This window comes from Mustelus asterias, unplaced genomic scaffold, assembly GCF_964213995.1.
Source record: "Mustelus asterias unplaced genomic scaffold, sMusAst1.hap1.1 HAP1_SCAFFOLD_1482, whole genome shotgun sequence".
Classification (NCBI taxonomy): domain Eukaryota; kingdom Metazoa; phylum Chordata; class Chondrichthyes; order Carcharhiniformes; family Triakidae; genus Mustelus; species Mustelus asterias.
The window spans coordinates 34,184-49,559 of record NW_027591427.1 but is presented as its reverse complement, the minus strand read 5'-3'; the positions used below and the strand labels follow the sequence as shown (position 1 = coordinate 49,559).

Here is a 15,376-nt window from a genome sequence, read left to right as displayed (position 1 = left end):
AGGGGGGTCCCGGGGAGTGTGTCAGTATTTACAGGGGGTCCCAGGGTGTGTGTCAGTATTTACAGGGGGTCCCGGGGAGTGTGTCAGTATTTCCAGGGTGCCCCGGGGTGTGTGTCAGTATTTACAGGGGGTCCCGGGGAGTGTGTCAGTATTTACAGGAGGTCCCGGGGAGTGTGTCAGTATTTACAGGGTGTCCCCGGGGAGTGTGTCAGTATTTACAGGGTGTCCCGGGGAGTGTGTCAGTATTTACAGGGAGGTTACCGGGGAGTGTGTGAGTATTTACAGGGAGGTTACCGGGGAGTGTGTCAGTATTTACAGGGAGGTTACCAGGGAGTGTGTCAGTATTTACAGGGTGTCCCGGGGAGTGTGTCAGTATTTACAGGGGGTCCCGGGGTGTGTGTCAGTATTTACAGGGGGTCCCGGGAGTGTGTCAGTATTTACAGGGTGTCCCCGGGGAGTGTGTCAGTATTTACAGGGGGTCCCGGGGAGTGTGTCAGTATTTACAGGGGGTCCTGGGGAGTATGTCAGTATTTACAGTTTGTCCTGGGGAGTGTGTCAGTATTTACAGTGTGTCCTGGGGAGTGTGTCAGTATTTACAGGGGGTGCTGGGGAGTGTGTCAGTATTTACAGGGTGTCCTGGGGGGTGTGCCAGTATTTACAGCGGTGGTACCGGGGGGGGTGTGCCAGTACTTACAGCGATTGTACCGGGGGGGTGTGCCAGTATTTACAGCGATGGTACCGGGGGGATGTGCCAGTACTTACAGCGGTGGTACCGGGGGGGGGTGTGCCAGTATTTACAGCGGTGGTACCGGGGGGGGTGTGCCAGTACTTACAGCGATGGTACAGGGGGGGTGTGCCAGTATTTACAGCGATGGTACCGGGGGGATGTGCCAGTACTTACAGCGGTGGTACCGGGGTGGGTGTGCCAGTATTTACAATTCCGGGTGGGTTACTGGGGAGTGTGTCAGTATTTACAAATGGGGGGGGGGTGGTACTGGGGAGTGTGTCAATATTTACAGGGGAAGTCCCGGCAAATGTGTCCATGTTCACAAGTGCCCCAGTGACTAAAGAACAGCTTCTTCCCTGCTGCCATCAGACTTTTGAATGGACTTACCTTGAATTCAGTTAATCTTTCTCCACACGCTAGCTATGACTGTAACACAACATTCTGCACTCTCTCATTTCCTTCTCTATGAATGGCATGCTTTGTCTATATAGCGCGCGAGAAACAATACTTTTCACTGTATGTTAATACATGTGACAATAATAAATGATATCAAATCAAATCAAACCAGTGCAGGCAGGTGGTGGAATTTTACCTGCACGTCCGTCTGAGGTTCGTACAATCCTGTCTGAGGCCAACGGAGGATTCTGTTCTCCGCCCCGGAATTGGTGTGGGCATGCAATAAAATTCCAGCCTGGCTGTCCAGAATAGAGTGTTTATTCGGGTTCTCGGGCATTGGAGGTGATGAAATGGTTATCCTGGCTGCTCGCTCTGCTGTGTCGCCAGATTTGAAACACTCAGCAGAATCATTGGACCCCACACTTCCTCTATTTACTTTGCTCTTGCTGTTGAAGAGATCGCAATGGAGCAGGTTGAGTTGACCATTCCCAAGGACGGGTGAGTGTGACATGGAATGCTGCCCAGATTGTCCTTTCTGCCCTCCCGATGAGCTAATGATTGACCCACCCTCACACCAAGCCTGGATATAAAAGGCAGCCTCTTGAACACTCGATCTGCTGAGCAAGTGAGGTTCCCGTTTGACCAGGACTCCCAGGTATGTGAACCTACTGTCTGTTCATGCAGCAGTTTCCATAGGCTGGGTGCAGGAAGTTGTTCAGTTTGTCTTCTCTTTACTTGCGGCGATAGAAAGGCACAGGCACCTCCTATCCTATCAGTGGTCAGCATTGTTGCATCACAGCGCCAGGGACCCGGGTTCGATTCCAGCCCTCGGGCGATGTCTGTGCGTAGTCTACACATTCTCCCCGTGTCTGCGTGGGGTTTCCTCCGGGTGCTCCGGTTTCCTCCCACACTCCAAAAAATGTGCAGGTTAGGTGGATTGCCCTTCCTAAATTGCCCCTTAGTGTACAAAGATGTGCAGGTTAGGTGGTTAGTCATGGTAAATAGGGCCGGGGGAGGGTGGTGGGTGGACCTTGGTAAGAGTCAGTGCTGACTCAATGGGCTGAATGGCCTCCTTCTGCACTGTTGGGATTCCATGGATTTTAAGAACATGAATAAGGGAGAGAGGAACGCAACACGGATTGAGAAATCAGCCTCTGACAGTGCGGCAGACTAAGAGAGAATAGTTTGTTTTTGGTACTGGCCAAGAAACAAGAATAAATTGTCTTTCCACAGCTCATTTTACTGGGTCATTTTACTGAATGTGAGAAATGTGGTCACATATTGTCGGAAAACAGCCAATTGGAAGAATGGAAATGCCCACTAATGAGAATGAGATCGAGGTTTAGAAAATCTGTTTAAATGATGGCAGTTGATTAATTAACATTGTGGTTTTCAAAATGGAATCTGACAACTAGAATGAAAATGATGGGCCAAATGGCCATCCCATCCAAAAGACAACTGCTCTGACCATGCAGCACTCCTCCAACACTGAACCGCCATGCGGCACTGCCTCAGCACTGACCCTCTGACAGTGCGGCACTCCCTCAGTACTGACCCTCTGACAGTGCGGCACTCCCTCAGCACTGACCCTCTGACAGTGCGGCACTCCCTCAGTACTGACCCTCTGACAGTGCGGCACTGCCTCAGCACTGACCCTCTGACAGTGCGGCACTCCCTCAGTACTGACCCTCTGACAGTGCGGCACTCCCTCAGTACTGACCCTCTGACAGTGCGGCACTACCTCAGCACTGACCCTCTGACAGTGCGGCACTCCCTCAGTACTGACCCTCTGACAGTGCGGCACTCCCTCAGTACTGACCCTCTGACAGTGCGGCACAACCTCAGTACTGACCCTCTGACAGTGAGGCACTCCCTCAGTACTGACCCTCTGACAGTGCGGCACTGCCTCAGCACTGACCCTCTGACAGTGCGGCACTACCTCAGCACTGACCCTCTGACAGTGCGGCACTACCTCAGTACTGACCCTCTGACAGTGAGGCACTCCCTCAGCACTGACCCTCTGACAGTGCAGCACTCCCTCAGCACTGACCCTCTGACAGTGCGGCACTCCCTCAGTACTGACCCTCTGACAGTGCGGCACTCCCTCAGTACGGACCCTCTGACAGTGCGGCACTGCCTCAGTACTGACCCTCTGACAGTGCGGCACTGCCTCAGTACTGCCCCTCTGACAGTGCGGCACTGCCTCAGTACGGACCCTCTGACAGTGCAGCACTCCCTCAGTACGGACCCTCTGACAGTGCGGCACTCCCTCAGTACTGACCCTCTGACAGTGCGGCACTCCCTCAGTACTGCCCCTCTGACAGTGCGGCACTGCCTCAGTACGGACCCTCTGACAGTGCAGCACTCCCTCAGTACGGACCCTCTGACAGTGCGGCACTCCCTCAGCACTGACCCTCTGACAGTGCGGCACTCCCTCAGTACTGACCCTCTGACAGTGCGGCACTGCCTCAGTACGGACCCTCTGACAGTGCGGCACTCCCTCAGTACTGACCCTCTGACAGTGCGGCACTGCCTCAGTACGGACCCTCTGACAGTGCGGCACTCCCTCAGTACTGACCCTCTGACAGTGCAGCACTCCCTCAGCACTGACCCTCTGACAGTGCAGCACTCCCTCAGCACTGACCCTCTGACAGTGCAGCACTCCCTCAGTACTGACCCTCTGACAGTGAGGCACTCCCTCAGTATGGACCCTCTGGCAGTGCAGCACTCCATGGGGATGGACCCTCTGACAGGGACTTTCAAGCCTTGCACTAACCCTTCGACAAGGCAGTGTTTTTTCAGCATGGATTGTTACCTCAAAGGCCTGGGGCGGCTCTTGATGACCTGACTTGCTGACATAGAGCACATCCTAGCGAGCCATGTGGAATCATGCATTCCACCTCGAATCGTAGAATCATAGAATGTCCGGCACGGAGACAGGCCCTTCGGCCTAAACTGCTCCATGCCGACCAAAACGCCCATCTAAGCTAACCCCATTTGCCTGCATTTGGCCCATATCCTTCTAAACCTTTCCTATCCACGTAGCTGTATAAATGCCTTTTGGGCGGCATGGCAGCACAGTGGGTTAGCACTGCTGCCTCACAGCACCAGGGACCCAGGTTCGTTTCCCAGCTTGGGTCACTGTCTGTGTGGAGTTTGCACATTCCCCATCCTGCGTCTGCTCCGGTTTCCTCCCATAGTCTGAAAGATCTGCTAGTTAGGTGCATTGGTTCGTGCTAAATTAAAGTAAAAGTTTACTTATTAGTCACAAGGCTGACATTAACACTGCAATGAAGTTACTGTGAAATTCCCCTGGTCGCCACACTCCGGCGCCTGATCGGGTCAATACAACTAACCAGCACGTCTTTCGGACTGTGGGAGGAAACCGGAGCACCCGGAGGAAACCCACGCAGACACGGGGAGAATGTGCAAACTCCACACAGACAGTGACCTGAGGCTGGAATCGAACCCGGCTCCCTGGCGCTGTGAAATGGCAGCGCTAACCACTGTTTGAAAATGAGCAAACAATAAGGTTTGAGGATTATTTGTGTGCGTGTACCCTTAATCCCTAAAAGTCTAGTTCAGAGAATGTGAGATTGGATTTTTCCTGAGAGTGGCTATGATGGGTTAGACTATGTGTGAGAATTGGTATTGGGTGGCTGCAGGCTAACGTTCAGCGAGATTCACTCTGTGTTAAAACACGCACCCATCATCAGTCACATTGAACCTCTTTTAACACAGGAAGCAAGGATGAAGAAGCTTCTAATCCTGCTGGCTAGCTGTGTGATCGCCTACGCTGGTGTGAAAGATGGTAAATGTTGCGATAAATCATTAAGAGTGGCCTCTGTGGTCAGATTACATCCATTTTGTATTCTTTCATCGGATGTGGATATCACTGGGCAAGGCCACCGTTTGTTACCCATCCCTAACCTGAGTGTCTCACTCGGCCATTTCAGAGGGCAGTTAAGAGTCGACCACATTGCTGTGGCTCTGGAGTCACATGCAGGCCAGACCAGGTAAGGACGGCAGATTTCCTTCCCTAAAGGGACATTGCTAAACCAGATGGGTTCTCCCAACAATGATAGTTTCGTGCCATTATTACTGAGACTAGTTTTATATTCCAGATCAATGTGACCCCCACATCCCACAAGTAAATAAAAATCACGACTACACCACTGTCTCCCCATGGGACAGGTTAATGGTAAACATACTTCTCTGTTCTGAAGGGCAAAACTCGAACCCAATGGGGCGGCACGGTGGCACAGTAGTCAGCACTGCTGCCTCACAGCGCCAGGAATCCGGGTTCGATTCCCTGCTCGGGTCACTGTCTGTATGGTGTCTGTATGTTCTCCCCATGTCTGAGTGGGTTTTCTTCAGGTTCTCTGGTTTCCTCCCTTTGATGTGGAGATGCCGGCGTTGGACTGGGGTGAACATTTAGGTGAACATTTCCACTCCATCTGACGAAGGAGCAGCGCTCCGAAAGCTAATGGTATTTGCTACCAAATAAACCTGTTGGACTTTAACCTGGTGTTGTTAAAACTCTTACTGTGTTCCTCCCAATGTCCAAAGATGTGCGGGTTAGGTGGATTGGCCGTGCTAAATTGCCCCTTAGTGTCCAAAGATGTGCAGGTTATGTGGATTGGCCATGCTAAATGTGCAGGGTTACGAGTGTAGAGACGAGGGAAGGGCTTGGTTGGGATGCTTTTTTGGCAGTCGGTGCAGAACCGATGGGCTGAATGGCCTCTTTCTGCACTGTAGAGATTGTGTGTTTCTAGCCTTGGGTTCATCATACCCCTTTGAATGAGTGGCCCAATTAGTCCCATTCCTTAGCTGTTTCACCTCAGGCAATTCCATCTGCTTCTACTCCCCTCACAGGCTGCGTATTCCCGATCACAGCATCTTTCTGCCTGAAAAAGGTATTTCCTCATCAGGCAATACCTGAAGGTATTGATCAAGGTTCTTCTGCTTGTCTCTGCCACTGCCATTTGTTATCTATGCTGGAGAAAAACATTATGATTTTGTACCTCTGACAAATCTCCTCTTAGTCTCCCCTTCTTCAATTTCTGCATTCTCTCCACGAGACTGGAGTCCCCGACCCCCGGGACCTCGGTAGGAATCTTCTCAGTGCTTTCCCAGAAGCCTTGACTTCCTTCCTGAAGTGCGCTGTCCCCAACTGAGCACAGTACTCCAGGACTGAGGCCTAACCAGTATTACATGCACACACAAAGGCTCTTAATGATTCAATTCAGTCTTGCTCTGTAATCGCAGACTTTATATGGAGTAATTACAGCACTGAACTTGGATCTTACTGGAAAGTGAGACCTGTAGTTGAAGCTTTTGTTGTTGCATTTGTCAAGACAAATGCGAGGATATCGAATTACAATCACAACAATTTTCTCCTGCAGTTTAGAGGAGGCGATGGCCTAGTGGTATTATTGTTAGACTATTAATCCAGAAACTCAGCTAATGTTCCAGGGACCTGGGTTCGAATCCCACCACAGCAGATGGTGGAGTTTGAATTCAATGAAAAATATCTGAAATTAAGAATCGACTGATGACCATGAAACTATTGTTGATTGTCGGAAAAACCCATCTGGTTCACTAATGAAGGAAATCTGCCATCCTTACCCGGTCTGGCCTGCGTGTGATTCCAGAGCCACTCTCAACTGCCCTCCAAGGGCGAGTAGGGATGGGCAATAAATGCTGGCCAGCCAGCGATGCCCATGTCCCAAGAATGAATAAAAAAAATAGTTGTGATTGTTTGAAACTTGGCATTCTTACGTTTAAGAACTAGGAGCAGGAGTAGGCCATCTGGCCCCTCGAGCCTGCTCCGTCATTCAATAAGATCATGGCTGATCTTTTCATGGACTCAGCTCCACTTACCCGCCCGCTCACCGTAACCCTTAATTTCTTTACTGTTCAAAAATTTATCGTTCCTTGCCTTAAAAACATTCAATAAGGTAGCCTTAACTGCTTGACTGGGCAGGGAATTCCACAGATTCACAACCCTTTGTATGAAGAAGTTTCTCCTCAACTCAGTCCTAAATCTGTTCCGCCTTATTTTGAGGCCATGCCCCCTAGTTCTAGTTTCTCCCGCCAATGGAAACAATCTCCCTGCTTCTATCTTATCTATTCCCATCATAATCTTGTATGTTTCTATAAGATCTCCCCTCATTTTTCTGAATTCCTGTGAATATAGCCCCAGTAGGAGGGCCGAAGGGCCTGTTCCTGTGCTGTATTGTTCTTTGTTCTACTCAGTCTCTCCTCATAAGCCAACCCTCTCAACTCCAGTCCGCGTGACGGTAATACCAAAGAAGGAGGCCATTCTGCCCATCGATACGCTAAATGTCCCACATTCAAACTTTACACCTAAACTTCTGGAAGCTTGCAAACTTTCATAGAATCCCCACAGTGCAGAAGGTGGCCATTCAACCCATCAAGCCTGCACCAGCAACAATCCCACCCAGGCCCTATTCCTGTAACCCCATGCATTTATCCTAGCTAGTCCCCCTGACACTAAGAGCAATTTAGCACGGCCAATCCACCTAACCTGCACATTTTCCAATGGGAGGAATCTGGGTCACGCAGACACGAGGAGAATGTGCAAACTCCACACAGACAGTGACCCAAGCCGGGAATCGAACCTGGGTCCCTGGCGCTGTGAGGCAGCAATGCTAACCACTGTGCCACCCTGTGCTGTCCTGCCCCTACATCATTTTTAAACAGCTCTGTTGGTATTATTTTCAATTTTGACCCTTGACCATTATAATAGCATAAAAAGTGTTCCACTCACTTTCATTTGTGAGCAAACTCTGCAGTAAGTTCTCAGTAACAGTATCAGGGTGAATTTAATAAAAAATCCTTTGGGCATATCCGACATTGGAAATGTTGAACAGATCTCATTTAAGTTTATTTATTTGTCACAAGTAGGTTTACATTAACACTGCAATGAAGTTACTGTAAAAATCCCCTAGTCGCCACACTCCAGCGCCTGTTCGGGTAAAACTGGGGGAGAATTTAGCATGGCCAATGCACCCTAACCAGCACGTCTTTCGGACTGTGGGAGGAAACCGGAGCACCCGGAGGAAACCCACGCAGACACGGGGAGAATGTGCAGACTCCGCACAGACAGTGACCCAAGCCGGGAATCGAACCCGGGTCCCTGGCGCTGTGAGGCAGCAGTGCTAACCACTGTGCTACCGTGCCGCCCTATCACAATCGGTGGTGACTTCACAGCTCAGTTTGAGTGATTGGGAGCAGCGGGCATTCTCCCTACTCAAGCAGGAGGGTCAGTGGCCATGACATGTGTCTGTCTGTGTGGAGTTTGCACATTCTCCTCGTGTCTGCGTGGGTTTCCTCCGGGTGCTCCGGTTTCCTCCCACAGTCCAAAGATGTGCGGGTTAGGTTGATAGGCTGTGCTAAAATTGCCCCTTAGTGTCCTGGGATGCGTAGATTAGAGGGATTAGTGGGTAAAATATGTAGTGATATGGGGGTAGGGCCTTGGTGGGATTGTGGTCGGTGCAGACCCGATGGGCCGAATGGCCTCTTTCTGTACTGTAGGGTTTCTGTGATTTCTATGACACATATGAGCAGGCCATTAGGCCCATCGAGTCTGCTGTGCCCATTCAGTGAAATTATAGAATCCCTACAGTGCGGAAGGAGGCCATTCGGCCCATCGAGTCTGCATCGACAACAATCCCACCCAGGCCCTACCCCCATAACCTCACGTATTTACCCTGCTAATCCCCCTGACACTAAGGGACAATTTAGCATGGCCAATCTACCTAACAAGCACATCTTTCAGACAGTGGGAGGAAACAGGAACATCCGGAGGAATCCCACGCAGACAGGGGATGAACATGCAGACTCACACAGACAGTGACCCGAGGTCGGAATCGAACCCGGGTTCCTGGCACTGCAGGTAGCAGTGCCACTGTGCCACCGTACCGCCCTAACCTATGGCCTGACTTACCTAGCTGGCAGCGCTGGTTTGCGTTTCCAACATTTACTGTTGCTAAAAGCAAAAACCTAATGATGAAATGTCTGTCCCTTCCGCCCCCCCCCCCTGTAGGACTCCTGCTTCAGTCGCTGATATTCCCAGAACAAACGGCCGACAGTTATGTCACCATCCAGCCCAGGAAAGCAATGGAGCTCCGAGCTTTCACCCTGTGCGTGAAGATACTGAGCGAGTCTCGGGACACCATCTCCGTCTTCTCTTACGCCACTGAAGCCCAACACAACCAGCTGCTGCTGGAGCTGGGCAGCGAGGTGCTAAGGCTGCACTTGGCAGAGGAGCAAGTGGAGTTCAGAGTGCCCAGGCCTCTGGTGGGCTGGATGCCCATTTGTGTCACCTGGGACTCGCGGACGGGCAACGCGCGGGCTTGGGTCAACGGCAGCCGGACCATGACCAAGATCCTGGGCAAGGGCAAGCAGATAGCGCCCGGAGGAGTGATGGTTCTGGGGCAAGATCAGGATAAAGTGGGAGGGGGCTTTTCCAAGAAGCAAAGCTTTGTGGGAGAGCTGACTGACCTGAATCTGTGGGATTTTGTCCGACCAATCTCTGAGATACCCACGTGCAGCAGGAGAGAGAGGGGGGATGTCATTGATTGGACAGATCTTCAATATCAGATCAAAGGCAGGGTGCTGATTGAGGGGCCGGATGAGTAGAAGAGCTGTCAGTGCCTCAGTGTTGTACGCGCCTCAGGCACCAGTTACAATATCAGATGGTCAAACACTTAAACCGAGATGCGTGGCCTGTCTCTCATCACGTCTGGCAGTCGAAATGTGAATCGACCATGGATCTCAGCTCAAGTCAATAAAATCAGTCAATGCACTTCCTCTTGTCAGTTACATTTTGTGAAAGTCTGTCTCTGTATTTGATTTTGTTTTGACCTATTATTGTCACATGTATTTAAGAGGCATCTGGATGGGGTACCTGACGTTAAGAGGCATCTGGATGGGGTACATGATGTTCATAGAAATCATAGAAACCCTACAGTGCAGAAGGAGGCCATTCGGCCCATCAGGTCTGCACCAACAACAATCCCATCCAGGCCCTATCCCCGTCACCCCACATATTTACCCCACTAATCCCTCTAACGTACACATCCCAGGACTCTAAGGGGCAATTTATCATGGCCAATCAACCTAACCTGCGCATCTTTGGACTGTGGGAGGAAACCGGAGCCCCCGGAGGAAACCCACACAGATACAGGGAGAACGTGCAGACTCCACACAGACAGTGACCCAAGTCGGGAATTGAACCCAGTTCCCTGACGCTGTGAGGCAGCAGTGCTAACCACTGTGCCACCGTGCCGTCTTCATAATCCCAGCAGACCCTATCCTTCTCTACCTAGCACATGAGGTACCGACCTCGCATTAGTTGATCTTTCTCGCCACCCTAGCTATAACTGTAAAACTACATTCTGCACCCTCTCCTTTCCTTCTCTATGTACGGTATGCTTTGTCTGTATAGTGCGCAAGAAGCAATACTTTTCACTGTACACTAAGAACAAAGATCAAAGAACAGTACAGCACAGGAACAGGCCCTTCAGCCCATCAAGCCTGTGCCGATCGTGATGCCCAAACTAAACTAAAAAAATCCCTCTGCTCTTACTCGATCCATATCCCTCTATTTGCTCCCCATTCATGTACCCATCCAGATGCTTCTAATACATGTACCCATCAGGGTTCGATTCCCAGCTTGGGTCACTGTCTGTGTGGAGTCTGCACGTTCTCCCCGTGTCTGCGTGGGTTTCCTCCGGGTGCTCCAGTTTTCTCCCACACTCCACAAAGATGTGCGGGTTAGGTGGATTGGCCACGCTAAATTGCCCCTCAGTGTTATGGCAACTAGCAGGGCAAATATAGTGTTATGGGGATGGTGCTTGGGTGGGATTGTTGTCAGTGCAGGCTCGATGGGCCTGTAGGGATCCTATAATTCGACACTCAGAATTATACACATGGACTGCAGCGGTTCAAGAGGATGGCTCAGCACCACCTTCTCAAGGGCAATTAGGGATGGAAAATAAATGCTGAGTCTAGCCAGTTAAGCCACATTTCTCGAATGAATAAACAAAATACATGCTTCAATGTTCAAATCACCCCTGTTGTGGCTACAGGAATGGTGCAGGAGGGAAGGATTCAGATACCTGGATAATTGGGGCTCATTCTGGGGTAGGTGGGACCTCTACAAACGGGATGGTCTTCACCTGGACCAGAGGGGTACCAATATTCTGGGGGGAAAATTTGCGAATGCTCTTCGGGAGGGTTTAAACTGATTCGGCAGGGGAATGGGAACCTGAATTGTTGCTCCAGTGTACAGGAGGATGTGAGTGGTGAGGTCATGAATAAGGTTTCAAGGTCGCAGGAGTGTACCGGCAGGCAGGAAGGTGTTTTGAAGTGTGTCTACTTCAATGCCAGAAGCATCCGGAATAAGGTGGGTGAACTTGCAGCATGGGTTGGTACCTGGGATTTCGATGTTGTGGCCATTTCGGAGACATGGATAGAGCAGGGACAGGAATGGTTGTTGCAGGTTCCGGGGTTTAGATGTTTCAGTAAAATCAGGAAAGGTGGTAAAAGGGTGTGGCATTGTTAGTCAAGGAGAGTATTACGGTGGCAGAAAGGACTTTTGATGAGGACTCGTCTACTGAGGTAGTTTGGGCTGAGGTTAGAAACAGGAAAGGAGAGGTCACGCTGTTGGGAGTTTTCTATAGGTCTCCGAAAAGTTCCAGAGATGCAGAGGAAAGGATTGCAAAGATGATTCTGGATAGGAGCAAAGGTAACAGGGTAGTTGTTATGGGTGACTTTAACTTTACAAATATTGACTGGAAACGCTATAGTTCGAGTACTTTAGATGGGTCAGTTTTTGTCCAGTGTGTGCAGGAAGGCTTCCTGACACAGTATGTAGATAGACCAACAAGAGGCGAGGCCACATTGGATTTGGTACTGGGTAATGAACCAGACCAGGTGTTAGATTTGGAGGTAGGTGAGCACTTTGGTGATTGTGACCACAATTCGGTTACGTTTACTTTAGCGATGGAAAGGGATAGGTATATACCACAGGGCAAGAGTTATAGCTGGGGGAAAGGAAATTATGATGCGATTAGGCGAGATTTAGGATGCATAGGATGGGGAAGAAATCTGCAGGGGATGGGCACAATTGAAATGTGGAGATTGTACAAGGAACAGCTACTGCGTGTCCTTGATAAGTATGTCCCTGTCAGGCAGGGAGGAAGTGGTCGAGCGAGGGAACCGTGGTTTACTAAAGAAGTTGAATCTCTTGTGAAGAGGAAGAAGGAGACTTATGTAAAGATGAGACATGAAGGCTCAGTTAGGGCGCTTGAGAATTACAAGTTAGCCAGGAAGGACCTGAAGAGAGAGCTAAGAAGAGCCAGGAGGGGACATGAGAAGCCTTTGGCAGATAGGATCAAGGAAAACCCTAAAGCTTTCTACAGGTATGTCAGGAATAAAAGAATGACTAGGGTAAGATTAGGGCCAGTCAAGGACAGTAGTGGGAAGTTGTGCGTGGAGCCGTAAGTGATAGGAGAGGCGCTAAATGAATATTTTTCATCAGAATTCACACAGGAATAAGACAATGTTGTCGAGGAGAATACTGAGATACAGGCTATTAGACTAGACGGGATTGAGGTTCATAAGGAGGAGGTGTTAGCAATTCTGGAAAGTGTGAAAATAGATAAGTCCCCTGGGCCAGATGGGATTTATCCTCGGATTCTCTGAAAAGCTAGGGAGGAGATTGCAGAGCCTTTGGCTTTAATCTTTATGTCGTCATTATCTACAGGAATAGTGCCAGAAGACTGGAGGATAGCAAATGTTGTCCCCTTGTTCAAGAAGGGGAGTAGAGACAACCCTGGTAATTATAGACCAGTGAGCCTTACTTCTGTTGTGGGCAAAGTTTTGGAAAGGATTATAAGAGAAAAGATTTATAATCATCTAGAAAGGAATAATTTGATTAGGGATAGTCAATACGGTTTTGTGAAGGGTAGGTCGTCCCTCACAAACCTTATTGAGTTCTTTGAGAAGGTGACCAAAGAGGTGGATGAGGGTAAAGCAGTTGATGTGGTGTATATGGGTTTCAGTAAAGTGTTTGATAACGTTCCCCATGCTAGGCTATTGCAGGAAATACGGAGGCATGGGATTGAGGGTGATTTTGCGGTTTGGATCAGAAATTGGCTAGCTGTAAGAAGACAGAGGGTGGTGGTTGATGGGAAATGTTCATCCTGGAGTTCAGTTACTAGTGGTGTACCGCAAGGATCTGTTTTGGGGCCACTGCTGTTTGTCATTTTTATTAATGACCTGGATGAGGGTGTGGAAGGATGGATTAGTAAATTTGCGGATGACACTAAAGTCGGTGGTGTTGTGGACAGTGCGGAAGGATGTTGCAGGTTGCAGAGGGACGTAGATAAGCTGCAGAGCTGGGCTGAGAGGTGGCAAATGGAGTTTAATGCGGAAAAGTGTGAGGTGATTCACTTTGGAAGGAGTAACAAGAATACAGAGTACTGGGCTAATGGTAAGATACTTGGTAGTGTGGATGGACAGAGAGATCTCGGTGTCCATGTGCATAGATCCCTGAAAGTTGGCACCCAGTTTGATAGGGTTGTTAAGAAGGCGTACGGTGTGTTAGCTTTTATTGTTAGAGGGATTGAGTTTCGGAGCCATGAGGTCATGTTGCAGCTGTACAAAACTCTGGTGCGGCCGCACTTGGAGTATTGTGTACAGTTCTGGTCCCCACATTATAGGAAGGATGTGGAAGCATTGGAAAGGGTGCAGAGGAGATTCACCAGAATGTTGCCTGGTATGGTGGGAAGGTCTTATGAGGAAAGGCTGAGTGACTTGAGGCTGTTTTCGTCAGAGAGAAGAAGTTTAAGAGGTGACTTAATAGAGGCATACAAGATGATCAGAGGATTAGATAGGGTGGATAGTGAGAGCCTTTTTCCTCGGATGGTGATGGCTCGCACGAGGGGACATAGCTTTAAATTGAGGGGTGATAGATATAGGACAGATGTCAGAGGTAGGTTCTTTACTCAGAGAGTAGTAAGGGCGTGGAATGCCCTGCCTGCAACAGTAGTGGACTCGTCAACATTAAGGGCATTTAAAGGGTCATTGGATAAACATATGGATGATATTGGAATAATGTAAGTTAGATGGGCTTGAGATTGGTTTCACAGGTCGGCGCAACATTGAGGGCCGAAGGTCCTGTACTGCGCTGTAATGTTCTATGTTGTCAGTGAGAGAACACATCGCAAACTGGCCTGAATCCCAAAACTTAAATCTTGATCCCGTATTCCTTCAACCACTTGGTCCAGAAGGTCTCTGTTGCCTCTGCCCTTGCAGGTGGCAATGTCCCTGGAGGTCTTATCCTCTCCTCTCCACCAGTGGCGCTGCTTGTGGAGGTCACACTCCTCCCACCTGTCGGTGGTGATGACTGGGGAGGCCTCCCCCGCCTCTCTGGCGCTAGGGGGTGGTGTGGCTGGAGGTCTCACTGAATAGAATCATAGAATCCATACAGTGCAGGAGGAGGCCATTTGGCCCATCGAGCCTGCTTTGACCACAATCCCATCCAGCCCCTATCCACGTACCACACGTATTTACCCTGCTAATCCCCCTGACATTATGGGTCAATTTTAGCATGGCCAATTAACCTAACCCGTACATCTTTGGATTGTGGGAGGAAACCGCAGCACCCGGAGGAAACCCACGCAGACACAGGGAGAACCATAAGACATAGGAGCAGAATGAGGCCACTCAGCCCATCGAGTCTGCTCCGCCATTCAATCGTGGCTGATACTTTTCTCATCTCCATTCTCCTGAATGAACGTGCAGACTCTGCACAGACAGTGACCCAAGGCCGGAATCGAACCCGGGCCCCTGGCGCTGTGAGACAGCAGTGCTAACCACTGTGCCAGGAAGAATATTGGCAAAGTATACTATTTAAAGGAGGGGAAATTGTCAAACTGTGTGATACAGAGGAGGAGTCTGTTTCTATATTTATTCATTTTATGGGATCTTGGCATCACTGGCTGGGCTCAGCATTTATAAAGTCGGTGCATTTATTGCAAAGGGTCTGGAGTATAAAAGTAGAGAAGTGTAATTGCAATTGTATAGGCTGTTAGTGAGACCACACCTGGAATATTATGTCCAGTTTTAGAATCATGGAATCCCTACAGTGCAAAAGGAGGCCATTCGGCCTATTGAGTTTGCACCGGCTACAATCCCACCCAGGCCCTCTCCCTGTAA

The 15,376-nt window shown here is 49.7% G+C and overlaps 1 protein-coding gene and 1 pseudogene across 1 annotated transcript in view; one reads left to right on the top strand and one right to left on the bottom strand.

Annotated features, from left to right (window-relative positions):
- The window catches only part of LOC144488346 (serum amyloid P-component-like), a 33,466-nt gene extending 31,736 nt beyond the window's left edge, over positions 1 to 1,730 (bottom strand). Inside the window, exon 1 of the mRNA XM_078206395.1 lies at positions 1,320 to 1,730. Coding sequence (XP_078062521.1) covers positions 1,320 to 1,402 — 83 coding nt within the window. The 5' untranslated portion in view covers positions 1,403 to 1,730. The remainder of the gene's footprint in view (positions 1 to 1,319) is intronic.
- Positions 1,731 to 4,873: 3,143 nt separating this feature from the next.
- On the top strand, positions 4,874 to 9,790 carry LOC144488347 (mucosal pentraxin pseudogene; annotated as a pseudogene).
- The last annotated feature ends 5,586 nt before the right edge of the window (positions 9,791 to 15,376 follow it).